The 13,683-nt window shown below is 33.7% G+C and overlaps 1 protein-coding gene across 4 annotated transcripts in view; it reads right to left on the bottom strand.

Moving 5' to 3' along the window:
- Positions 1–448: 448 nt before the first annotated feature.
- Positions 449–13,683, bottom strand: part of IFT74 (intraflagellar transport 74) — a 35,718-nt gene continuing 22,483 nt past the window's right edge. For 3 of the 4 annotated variants that reach the window (XM_054517885.1, XM_054517884.1, XM_054517883.1), the window contains exons 14-20: positions 13,553–13,606; positions 11,014–11,111; positions 9,953–10,079; positions 5,995–6,158; positions 5,288–5,413; positions 2,846–2,906; positions 449–1,256 (exon numbers count right to left, since the gene is read on the bottom strand). In XM_054517885.1, coding sequence (XP_054373860.1) covers positions 1,141–1,256; positions 2,846–2,906; positions 5,288–5,413; positions 5,995–6,158; positions 9,953–10,079; positions 11,014–11,111; positions 13,553–13,606 — 746 coding nt within the window. In that variant the 3' untranslated portion in view covers positions 449–1,140. Of the gene's footprint in view, positions 1,257–2,845; positions 2,907–5,287; positions 5,414–5,994; positions 6,159–9,951; positions 10,080–11,013; positions 11,112–13,552; positions 13,607–13,683 lie in introns of those variants that run through there. The other variant, XM_054517886.1, reaches the window with a different exon arrangement.

Here is a 13,683-nt window from a genome sequence, read left to right as displayed (position 1 = left end):
TCTACTCCAGTTTCATGAAGTGAGGCACATAGTCCACCTCTTTTCTGGAAAACTTTTCTAAGAGAGCAGAACAACTATAAATCCAGATCCCACTGCTCTTTTGTAGTTTCTTTCTATAAGACTAGCTTACTGTTCAGGTAAGATTTCTATCTATAGTCAACTGTGCTATTTCTATTTGATCGGGACTAGCTTACAATATACCAGGTGAAAGAAATGATCAATAAGCAATTTATAAAATACATTACAGGTAGAATGTGAGACAAATATATAAATGGAACTTTTTTTTAATCTAAATGTTTTCTGAAATTTTGGTATCATAAAGCACATTGTTATTTTCTATATATAAGCCCTGTTTTTATTCTATGTTGAAACCCTTCCTTGTAGATTTTTGTCAGAGGTTTCCCTCTGCTTGAAACTGGAGGGAAAAACACATTGCAGAAAATACAAATAAGTTTCTCTGCTATTTCCTTTACTGGTGAATACTACAGCAGTAAAATGCTTCACATAAAATCAGTGTTAGCTATGTTTCACTACTTTTTATCAGAGTTTGCTCTTTATAATTACATTTTAAAAAATAACAAAGTTAAGTCTCCATTAGGAAATGAAAATTTGCTGGCATTTGCTTTTATTGTAAGATTTTACACTATGAAGCAATTTTGACTTTAAAAGATGCTTGTCATCCTTAGATGCTTTCCTTACTTGGTATAAATTGCTATATATAGGTATGGTATATTGATGTTACCATTTATCTTATTATGCAGTTAATTTAGGATAATGCATATGACAGCGTGTCAAGCAGTCCTGTTCTGTTTGACAGGGGTAGGACTACAAGGCAATTAGAAATTCAGGGTGTAAAGCAGACTAAAATTTCACATTTGAGATGCAATTCAGCAATGGGCCTCAGTAACTCATTGGGCAGTATTTCCTTTTTGTTTCTAAAATTCAGATGTTTATTTCCAAAAATTTTAAACAGTGCAAAAGGAGAGATAGTATTAAAACCTGTAACTTCTAAAAACCTGGAAAAATAATTCTATCTTCCACCCTGGTGGTGAATAAATTATCTCAGTAGTCCAGCTTTCCACACAGCCTTTGCACATCTCTCATTGTTGGTCCATTCGGGCAGGAAGGAAATGCCTGGGTTCAGTTCTTGGTGTTCTGTAAAGCTTCTATGAGAGCTTTGTTGTATTCTTTGACCAGCTTTCTCGAATTCTTCATTATTGGCTGGTAGTCACTCTCCTGACTTTTTGTTGCTATGACTGATTAAAAGAATTAAGGAAACAAACTGCCAGTATAAATATGAGCATAATCACAGATCACAAGGGAACCACAAGACCATACATTTCCTTCTGTGAAAACTGTCAAGGGATGAAAATAGTGGAAAAAACTCTGACCAGGCTAAAAGATCTACACTTATTTACTAGCTGCCATCTCACAACAAGCACTTTAGAAAAAAGGAGCGATTACATACCTAAGGCACTTTTGTTCATATATATATATATATATATATATATATATATATGTAGGCAATAAGTTCCTCATGAAGGACTCTGCTTATTGTTACATTGCAAACCAAATCACAGAAGTCCCAGTCCAAGAAAGCAGCCCCGCTCCAGTAGCCCAAGAAGATGTAAGTACTCTGTATAAGGGTCTGCAGTTGGATAGGCAATGTTTTATACTAAGTTAGGAGATATTTTAATATCCTGATCAACTTTTTTTCTTGGTTTGTTTTAAAATCTTTTCTGTTGAGAAAAACTGTGTTTAAGAGTATTGCCTTAATAAAATATTCCTGTAGAGCCTCCTTCAAAGAGGAGGTGGCTCCAACTATATTACACTATCCAAGACTTTTTTCAGATATTTTTCCAGGAATTAGAGCATGTAGCAGATTTGAGAAATGGGATATTTGGTATTTGCAGAAAACAACATTATATGTATACATGTAGCTATATGTATATGCATTATTTACTAAATAATTATCATCATCAACAGTATTATTTCTGTGACGGCTAGCCTAACACAGAATTGCCTGAAATATATCCCCATGCCATTTTAATTGCTCAACACACTACACTAGATGGTGGGGTCTAGTTTTGACATTACTTTTACCAATTACATTTGTACTGTAATCATGTAACAGTGATTTCGTGCATCTTAGAGATTTCAGATTTTTTAAATAACAATTTGTTTCTTAAATAATTTTAAAGAAGTAATTTTATTGCAGTGAATTCACTGTCCCTAGAATATAAAATAAAAGCACAGCCTGGTCCTATTCAGATCTCTATAATAAATAAGGAGAAAAATAGAAAAATAGCACCAGATGAGAAGAACCATCAATTTTAATTAAAACAAATTTCAGTGCTTTTCCTAACTTCAAAAACTATCTTATGAAAGCCATTTGCAAATCAGCAAGTAATGATTTTGCTGACATGATTACTGCAATGCAACTTGTTAATCTGAATTCCATAGAGAACTACAAGATAGTTCCTCTACCCCAGCATGTTTTTAAACAATGTTACGCTGGCAGATTAATATCAGATAAGACTGGAGAGATGGGAAGATAAACTTTATATGTAACCTTGCAGAAAACCTAAGAAAGAAGGAAAAATTCCAGACCGCAAGGTAAAACTTATGTTTTAGGACTCCGTAAACTCTTTCAGACAACACATGCAAGTTTTGCTATATATAATATCTATCAGCTAAGCAGATATTTGCAAAGGATTGCCTTTCCCATTCTCCCCTGTCTTTTGCAGCCCATTCCGTCCTGTCTTGTTCTGCTGGAGGAAACAGACTTCTTCCTCAATTAATACAGTGTGTGAATTTGACTCTTACTTCTTAAAGAAAAGGATACATTCCTTCATCATAAAGTTATTTTGCTCATGGTGCTGCCACTTCCTCTCCAAATTTGTAAGCTGAAAACACAAAACCACAAAAAGAGCCAAAAATTAAAATGGTAATAATTACACATATATTTACATAAATAATTTTGTATCAGTACCTTGTACTCTATCAACTGATAAGATTAAAGTTATTTCACATAAAAACCACAGAAATGAGAAACAATGGCAAAATGCTTTTAAAGCTGCTGCTGATTACCCTGCATATATAATTTAGCACTTTATAATCCATCTGTATAAAAACACTCTGCAACTGCAGCAAGAGATGAAAAAATCAGATGAGAATTCAAGATTTGTCATATAAGAAAGTTAACAGGCAAGTCAGAAGTAAAAAGGTGAACAATTCAGGGAGATACTAATTCTAATTATGCTCCACATATCATTTAGATGGATCTCTTCTTAGAATCAGTAAAATCTAAAATCATCAGAGATACAATATTTCCTGACACTGTCTTGGACTTTGCACTACACAGAAGAAACTTCCTTACTTCCATAGTTAAGTTTCCTGTCTGATGCCAGAAGTTGTGATAAGAACAGAGCTGCAGCGAGAAGATTGTAGGAGTGTGGGTTCAGCGCTGGCACTCCTTCAATACTTTCAGCATCAACAGGAAACTAATGTGGACATTATATTGATGGCTGCTTCCTTACAATACAATTTTATATTTGTTTTTCTGATGCTACTGTTCAAGGTTCTGCATTTCAAGATATGAAGATGTTATTTTTAAAAGTAAAACTAAAAACCATTCTGAGACTAAACTTTAAGTGGAAACTAAGGTAATAAATACGGAAAATATTGCAGTATTTTAGTTTAAAGCTCTCCTTAAGCTGGAAGAGATGAAAATAGTTTCCATATAATTCAAACCTTAACAGTAAGAATCAGTTTATCTAGTGTACTAGTTTGCAGCAAACAAGGCAATCATTTGTTTCCAAGACTAGGTATTTCTGGCTAATTAGAACTATTATTGTCCTTTTGGTAGACATTGCTGCACATAACACAGCCAGCAAAGGAGCCTGGAACTGAAATACATGTTATCTTGCACAGAGAAAAGGAAAGATTCAGTGTATTTTTACAGTAACTGCTTGACGACCAGCTGACCTCTTGCAAAATTGCCCAAGTCCTCCACATTTATGAACACTACTTGTACCTCAAAATGCTTGACGAATGTCAAATAATCAGTTATTATAAGACATACCTTAATTCACCCTCATTTTTTTACACTTAGGGCATAAAAAGTAAAGAAACAAATCCTTTTCACCCACATAAAAATAGAACTGCCACATTTAATGAACTGAAGAAATTACATACAACTACTATTTTATATAAAATGCTTAGATTCATTATGCAAGTGTCTTAACACTGAGTATGCATTTCTAATTTACCTAAACCCCAGAATCTGATCTTGGCAAAAAAGATTCACAGTATCTGAAGGTCTTTCACATTTTGGCGTGTAGCTTTGAGGATTTGTGTCACCAGCCTAGAATGATTATCATAATCCTATGCTACAAATGGACACATATGCCTCAGTCAGAGCTATGTCTTCTCATCTGCTCCACAACATTAATTTCAAAAGAAAGTCAACTTAAACATGTACAATATGACCTTCAGCTTTTGACTGTACTAGAAAAAATAACAGTTCTAAAGGACAAATATCTCAACAACATAAATCAATAAAACACAGTGAAATGCATTAAAAAAAATCAGTTTCCCTTTCCACCTTATTTTAAGGTTATCTATTTTTCTTCTGTGCATTCAAACATATTTACCAGTAAAGTTCTGCTGCCAAAATGACAGCAATTTATGTGTGTTTATAATGAAAGAATAGAAGCTGATCAAGAAGTTATAAACATCTTTCCCGATTCACTTTTGAAATACAAATATACATATATACCAAAGTTGTTTAAATGTGAACAGACTCTAAAACTTCAGTGGCCTGCAAGGAGCAGAACTGGAAAAAGGAAAATGGAATTAATAGTACAGATTTAAAGGAAAAAAAAAATCACAACGACTTTAAAAGCAAAAGAGGTCTTAGCTAATTAGCAGTGACCTTTTTTTTCCCTGTTTCTTTCTAAGTTCGTCCTCAAACTACTTAAGCAAAGGAAGGGCAGAAGGTAGAGAGTTCTGAGCAAGATTAACACAAACACTTAAACAAAGGACTCACATAACTTTTAGCTCAGAAAGATCTCTGCTAATAATCCAAAGCTTACAAGTCATTTGTTGGCACAATATTACCTTTTGTTTGAAAACAGCAAATACAGTTACACACTTACAACACATGACTTAGAAAACTCACTGAGAAGGAACAAACAGATTCTGCCTGTACAATGCTTCATGTGTATGAGAAAGCCAAAACCAAGAAACAAACAACTGGAAGAATAATATGTAACTTGACCTATACCTGAGAATGGGTCTCGTTTTCTTGCAGCTCCTTCTTTAGTGTCTCATACTCTGTATTCAAATGCTCCATTATTTTCTTAAAAGCACGACTGCGTTTTGTTAATTTTTCTTTGTCGTCCTCGAGTTTCTAGTTAGGGAAAAACCCAAGAGAAACTGATTAATGGATGAGTTCATTTGATGTGGGCTTCAAGCACATTACTTTAATTTACCTTTTAAGATGGTATTTTTTTCCTTTTAGAACAAGATCACATGCATATGCGTAAAGAACTCACATGCTTTTCTCTAGCACTGCATGCTCTATCCCAAAAAAAATAATCAATGATTATGACCAAGTTGTATGCTTAGACAATACTGTATGAGCACTAGTGGGAATGCTGTTATTAAGAATTTGTAGGAAATTCTCTTTTGCTTGTGTTCTGTGTTAGATTACTAAATTCAAAGATATGGGCAGTCATAAACTGCATAAGACTTTAGCTGAATCATGAAAATAGAAAGGGGAAATTTTGTGGAAAGCAGTTATTAAAAGATACCCAGCTCAATACCTGCTACATGTGCCCAGTTAACAAGTCACACATATAAGCAAAATAGTATTTGGATTAATTTGCACTGATGTGTTTTTCAGCTGTCAGAAGGACTGCCAGTCACAAAACTGGATTCCCCTCCACTAACTGTTCAAAAGCACACACTTTGTTTCATCCCTTTCATTACCTTTTTCTTTTCTTCTCCTGATGCTTTCAGAGCTGGCAAATTATTGTAGATCTCCAGCTCTGCTTTTGTCTGTTCAATTTTGTCTTTAAGAGAAGCTAGTTCACCAACCATCTTGCCCTCCAACAATTCCATCTTCTGTAGGTCCAGCTGCAGTTTTTGACTCTCTAGATCACCAGAAACACAATCTCTAATTAACAGTACTTTTTGTTTCAAAATACACAGCCCATTACATAAACATTTATGCTATATTTAACCAATATAAACAGCTCCTAAATATACTTCTGATTTTTTGTATTTTTGGGAGTTATTAATGTGAAGGAAACAAAAAATTTGATCTTCACAACATGCCACAAGTCAGACTCACACTACACACTACAATTACTATATTATAATCCATAAGTGAAGAATAATGAAAATGTGATGATCTGTATCACAGTGTTTCTATTTGTAATGTTTATAGCACCATGCAATAAATTATAGCACCACAATCTTAAAGCAGTGGTGATAACATACAAAAAGTTTATTGCAATGCAATAGAAGTGCAGACAGAACACAGACAAACCAAAGAAGTATTTTTATGAGTTTTTTAGCATCATGTTCTTTTTATTTGTGGTGCTTGAATATGGATAAGACTTGATTTGGACAACAAATAGTGAAACTTGCTGTAAACATTTGCTTTGTAGAGGAAAACATTTTCATATATTCTTCATATATTCTTCAAAAAAGAAGTGTCACAGCTTACAACATCAACATAGGCTACAATATATAGCATTAACTTCTGAGATGCCATTAAAAACATAGCAGAGTTACGTAATTAAAGGAATTAGAACTGTGGGTGGATTATGACATAAAGAGGACGGTAGAGACTGAAACTGTCCAGACATGTGGGAGAGAAAAAACTATATCTACACAAAGTAATAGAAGTACTTTGACTCAGTCTTGGGGTAAGTTACTTACCCAGAGTCAGGAAGGACTAGATGTTGGCTAGACTTAGTTTGGATGGTTTTGTGATCTGACCTGTCATTGTATTTCATTCACATTCCTGAACATTGAACACATGGCTATATCATCTTATGTTTCAGATCTGTGTCTAACTCAGAACAACAACAGAGATAATGCAGTTTTCTTCCTACATTCCAAAGTATCAGGCAACATGGGCTATTGAGAGGGATGAGACTGCACAAAAAACCTTTTCTTGGCATATGTTTGCATCTTGAGATTTGTGCTGATCTGCTGAAAAAAGGAGAGAAAATTTCCTCCCCAGTTTAATCATGGCAGCATAAATCTTTAAGGCAGAAGAAAATAGGTGTGTCCATGTGATAGAAGAAGAGTTCACCTTTTCAAAAACTACGGGTATAGTTCTGCCAGTGGACTTACATGGGAAAATATCACCTGATCAAAACATTCAGAGCAAGATTTTGCTACTCATCTCTCTGCTTGTGTATTTATATGCCATATACTTATATTTTAGAGTGAAACACTCACTTTTATCGACATTTCTGGCATATTACAGAGTGCTTTCATGATTTCTTTAGGAACCTCAAAATAAAAGGACAAACCAAGATTTCTGTACCATTTGCAATTATCCTGAGGAAAGCTTATCCATAAGGTAAGATTGAAAGTGTCCTCTATGTGCAAGGAGCATTTATATAAATATGAACAATTCCCATGCAAATTAAAAGAAGTATTTTAAATTATAATATTTTTGATTGCTTCACATGTAAGTAATTCACAGTCTGCCTTCCACTGCAAAGGACTTAGGAAAACACATTCAGTGTGTCTACAATATTTTATAACTGCTCAGTCTTTCACAATGAAGTTTCTGGCATTGGTCAGTGACAGATTGTAAACCACAACTGAACAGATCACCTCTTTCCTTTCTTGTTCCTAGAGTACTGTGGTTTAAAGACAAATTAATAAAGGAGAGTTTTAGATCAGAAACAGTAAAAAATAAAATTAAAAAATAGACTCAGATTGGAGAGAAATAACAGAAAACAACTATAGATGTTCATGAGTATTTACCTGGGTCTGATCACAGCATTTTTATATAGCTGTTCTAATATCTGTATTTTGTTATTTTAAAATTATACATAGTTGACCAGTTGGAATTTATTTTACATGTAAAGACTAGCACCAACCCAAATGCCAAAAAGGCAAAAAAATTTCTTGGACTGCTCTTTCTAATACAAGCAATGATGAGACTGCAATGGATATTCCTATCCATTCACACTTTCTGGAGAAAAAGAACAAAACTGGAAGGGGAAAATTTTATCCTTATCCAGCAGCAGACTCAATGAAAAAACCTCAAAACTGAAAAAACCTCAAAATTCCTCTAGGGGAAGAGACAGGAAGAGGATGCAGACCAGTTCCTTCTGATAGGCCATGAAGTTGCAGCATCTAGCATGCAGTGTGTACACAGTGGCAAATTCTCAGAACAAACTACAGTGACCCAGGGAAATGTTTTTGGGAAACTATGCCATCAGCACTTTTGTTTACCCTTCATGATTTCCTTTTCTTTTTTATTTTTTTAAGGATTCTGCTGGTGGACTTTTTATATCTTTGTTATGACAAGAAAATATGGAAATCCAGATTTTAATCATAACAAAAGAATTCTGAAGATGGCTGTGCTATAGTTCAAAGATTAGAAGGAACCTCAACTGTGCAAATTGAGCATTCACTGTATTTCTGAAGGAATCTTGTTTGTTATACTATCTGTGAATCCCAGCTGTCAGACATTTACTTAGGAATAACTTGTCTGCTGAACATTATGTACTGTAACTTCCTCCTCTTCCCTTACAGAGAAAGAAATTTTTCTTTCAATAATGCCTCTATAGTACTACATGCTACCAAAACATCCTTATATTGGAAAACAGTCAGAAATTATGCTTATATGGAAGAACAAAAAGTCATATTTGAACTTTTAATATAAGGCCCAAAAATTCAAACTACACTACAACTGCAAAATGAGTTATTTTGTGTTAAATCACACAACAGAAAATCAATTTCTCTAAAATTTTGTGCCAAATAACTTATTTGCCCGTAACTACTTTGAAGTCACAATACTGGCTCCTATTTTGAAAATTACTGTGAAGTACAACATGAAACAGCCTTCTAAGAAAATGATTTAACATTCTTAATTCCTGCCCCTTCCTTTCAGCCAAACAAACAAGGAAAGGTTTGCTGAACCAATAATGATATTGGCAAAGACACAGAATAAACAGTGCAAATAACGAACTAAAGAGATACTTCTTATGGGAATGAAATTAAACTACTGTCTGCTTTTTGAAATTACAGAGAACATCCTCAAGATGTTAATAAGTATTTGAGTGTTTAGAAAATAAAGTCAAAATGAATATTCACTTGGCAGAACCGAAGCTTTGGGATTTGAGAGCTATTTACTGTTGTCAGTTAATTGCCTGTGGAACATATCCATTTGGAAAAGCATAAACCATAAGTAAGTTATACTAAGAACTACATTTACAAATAATTCATGGTTAGATAAATGTGCAAGACTCAGTTTCAGTTTACTAAACACTCTATCAAGATCATGGAAGATCTTATTTTGAGGCAAGTATTAGTAAAATAAAATTCTAGCTCAATTCAACCCCTGTATTGAAATACACGTGTTAAACATATATCTGTGCAAGGAAGATGAGAATTTAGTGGTAATAGTAAGGTAAATATGAATAAGTATACATACCTATTATAAATACATAGTATACAATATCTAATAGATAATAGATATATAAATAAATAAATAAAACAAATAGAAATAAATTGATGAAAATAAATAACTTGTTACCCAGAAGCATTTCAATTTGTGAACTTATCACTGCATTTTAATATTTGGAGATCACTTGATATCTAATAATTGGAAATCTTCTACATGATATCAGTGTAACAATGCAGGTAGTCTTTATTATTTTAAGGAATTAATTAGAAAATTCGCTGATCTCACCTGTAATCAGATTCTTAGCAGTGCTCTGTGATTTCTGCATTTCATTTGATTTGAAAGTGAGGTCTTCCTGCATAATCTTCAGCTCTTGATTGGTAACAGATGAAATTTGTTTCATATGATTCAGATTCTGTGTGTTACCAACAACGATATGAACATGCTGTATTTTTGAAACAACAACTGCTAACTGGATAAGTAAGAAACTCTCCTGTCCTATGACACTGTCTGTTATTTGGGTGATTTAAAAGTGAATGACTTGCATTCTGCCAACTTCTGATAAAAGATGTATTGACAGGCCAGTACAGATGAAATAAATATGCAGCAAATATAAACTGTGCTGTCATATAGGTCTGTTGTAAAGTAAGTGACAGTGCCTAAAATACACCTTATGGTATACTATATTGAAAGAGGTAAGAGACAATTAAAATAATCATAGAATCAAAGTATTACTCAGTTGAAAGTTTTCTGTAACATAAGAAATCCATGGGAGCCAAAAACATTAAAAAGAATACAAGTCTTGAAAGTGAGAAAAATGGCAGACTAGAAATGGGAACAGTTTCTGAACTGCTACATTATTAATTTATAATATTTACATTAAATATTATGCATCAGGGTAGTTCAGACATACTTTTAGTAGAGGGACAACTGAAATAGTTTTAGTTCAGTAAAACTAGTGACAGAATAACCCATGAACTGAGTTTTGCAAACTGTGGATAAACAAAATATTGCAGCAGTTTTATTTGCAGTATTTGGAAATGTTTATCATTATTAATCTTAGTTATAGCAGAGATGCAGAGTTATAGAAATTATGAAAATATTCCTTTGTTCTGGTTACAATATAACACACTGCTCAAAACTCTTCCCCTAGAAAAAGAGAGAAATTAAACAAATCCTTTTTTTAACTATGGCTGTACATGGTTTAATGTTTAATCATTTTAAGAGATAATTATGTAGATAAATATAAATATGTAAAATCCACCATCCTTCTTTATCCAGCCACCCTCCTGTTTTGTGCGTCTGGAGTCCTAGCTTGCCAAAGGAGGATGAAAATGCTACATGCTTACCCTGCTCAAGTGCTCCAGGAGTGCAACAATGTTGGATTCTGTTTGGGCCTTTCGTTCCAATTCCTGATTCTTCACATCTTCAAAAGTCGCTAGAAAATCTAGGGATTAACAAACATGAAAAAGAAGGCTCTTACTTTTATGGCTGCAATGTTGTTTCCAATCAAAACTTTGTATTATATTGGAAGCAGTACAGATAGGTTACTGTAATTGTTTATTCAGATAGGTTACTGTAATTGTTTATTTAAAAGCCAGGTGGTAGAGACCTTGAAACTTGTCAGCTTATTGACCTTGTTTCATTTGAATGCTGTGTATTTCACAGATTCATAAAAACTCTTGAATGCAAGAAAGTGCAAGAACTCATCAAATTAATTCACTTGCTCCAAGACAAAGCCAGCTCTATGTCTGTAATTCAGATGCTTGTCTATATTCTTCACAAACAGAGCTCCTGATACATACTCTACAGTTCTCCTGGATAATCTATTTCAATGCTTGGTAAGCTTTATTGGTAGGAAGTTTTTACTAATATCCAACCTGAAATCTTTCTGCACCTAGTGGTATGCTACTCCTTTTCTATCTTCCACACATATATAGAAATAAACTATTCCATTATTATTTGAAACAGCCTTTTTACACATTTGACAACTGTCATAAATTTTCTAAAATAAAAGACAAATTCTTTTTATATCTCCTTGCAGGTCATGCTTTCTGCATACTCCCATCAGCTTTCTTAAGGACTGACAGCCCCCTTCTTTATGAGCAGAACTCCCATCTGAAGAATTTGATGCACAGGGAAAAAATACTTCAGCTGTCAAAAAAAATTACACTCTAATGTACACCTTCTGTGTGGTATTTTCCTTGTTAGTTTGATACTGCTCAGCCATGTTCACTTTGTCTTTCATTCTCCGAGCTATACCACAGAGCTGTACCTAATGAATCGCTCTCTGCTCTGCATTTTCACTGTTGATTACTCCATCCAAGTGTAGAAACTTACACTAAGTCCTTTCCAAACTTCTTTGTAATTGATTTCTAACATAACAGATATATACTAAATTCTAACTATGTCCTCCAACATGATTTCAGCTTTTCTGATGGACCATTTTTTATAACTGCTCTGTCAGATACTCTCTCCCAATATCCAACTGATTAAGAAAATACTGACTAACTTGAACACACTGACAATCCGACACACTGCAAAACCCCACTTAGTACATCCTTTAATTTTGGCACCGAATCTTTCAAAACTAATGATTTTTTTAACTTAATGCACAATATAGATTAATAATTAATAGACATTATTTGCCTAGCTTGCTTCTAAAAAGACCACAAGGCAGCAGAAGTTATATTGAAGTTAAAGTACACATAATCTGCTACATCTTCCTTTTTCTGCAGTATTTTTCTGACACCAGAAAAGGAAAAAAACTTGTTTGTACTTGACAAATCAATACTAGTGTTATTCATATTCCCATTCCTGTAATATTTACATATTGTTAGCTTGCATAGTTTTCCCAAATTATTTCTGGAAATTGATACTAATCTGATGGGCCTGTATTTCCCTGTCCCCTCTTCCTCTACATAGGCACCGTATTTCTCTTTCCCCATCCTTAAGACTCCTGGCATGTTCCCCCAAATCTCTCAGGTCTCAGGTCCCCCAAATCACTAACTGGTCTAGAACTCTAGCAATAACCTTTAATGATGGGTAGAAGCAGAACCAAAACCCAAAATGTCAAGCCCTGCAGACCCCATCTGCATTAATATGGAAAATCCAGATCAAGTGAACTTTTGTCTCTGCTTCTCAGGAAACCTGGCAATTTGAAAACACAGAAACTTGCTGTGTTTTTTATTAATCTTCTTTTATTATCAGCTGAGACCTTTTTCTCAGTATCATGATAGCCATAAGTTATATTGAACATTTTTGGAGAACACTTAAAAAAAGGTATTATATCCCTTGAACCTCCATGGCATGTTTACTGACCATTATCCCTTTTGCTGAGTAACAGACCAACTTTTTTGGTAAGCTGTCTCTTACAGTATGAAAGGAATAAGGTATACTTAAAGTCAGTTGTTTTCACCCTCTCTTAGTTGCTACTGAAGTCTCTACAACATTAAAACTTTTTGACATGTAAGAAAGCTTTAGAAACATTCATCTTGAGTAAATAGATACGAGAAGTTCTAATTTTATAGAATTACATTTTATCTACAGTCTTCCATGCTGAAGTTCTGCTTTAATCACTCAATCCATTAATTACAACTTCCCTATCATAAAATAAAGTTGTGTTCCTAAGACATTTAATGGTTTATAAAAAGCCTTGAAAGATGCTCTGAATATTTGTGACTGTCATGTAAGATATCAATTATCTTGTCTGCAGAACAAGACTGCAGAACTTTATGCAAAGATCAGCACACCAGTTCTTTGCAGATATAAATTAACTTTTTTAACAGTAAAACAAAACCTGTAATTTAGTGAAATTAGGCTTAATTATATATATATATATATATATACACATACACAATATTAGGTAAAAAATATTAGACAACTTACTGTCCATGCTCTCTTCCCTCTTCTTCAACTCCTTGTACTTCCAATTTTCTTCCCCTACAAGACATGTACCATTGATTTAACTTTATATTGTCTCAGGCCTGGATTCCTTCATGAAGGTAAAATGTCTGCTT

This window comes from Molothrus ater, chromosome Z (assembly GCF_012460135.2).
Source record: "Molothrus ater isolate BHLD 08-10-18 breed brown headed cowbird chromosome Z, BPBGC_Mater_1.1, whole genome shotgun sequence".
In the NCBI taxonomy this organism is placed as follows: Eukaryota; Metazoa; Chordata; class Aves; order Passeriformes; family Icteridae; genus Molothrus; species Molothrus ater.
The sequence above is the reverse complement of the archived record's forward strand: the minus strand, read 5'-3'. Positions and strand labels throughout refer to the sequence as shown.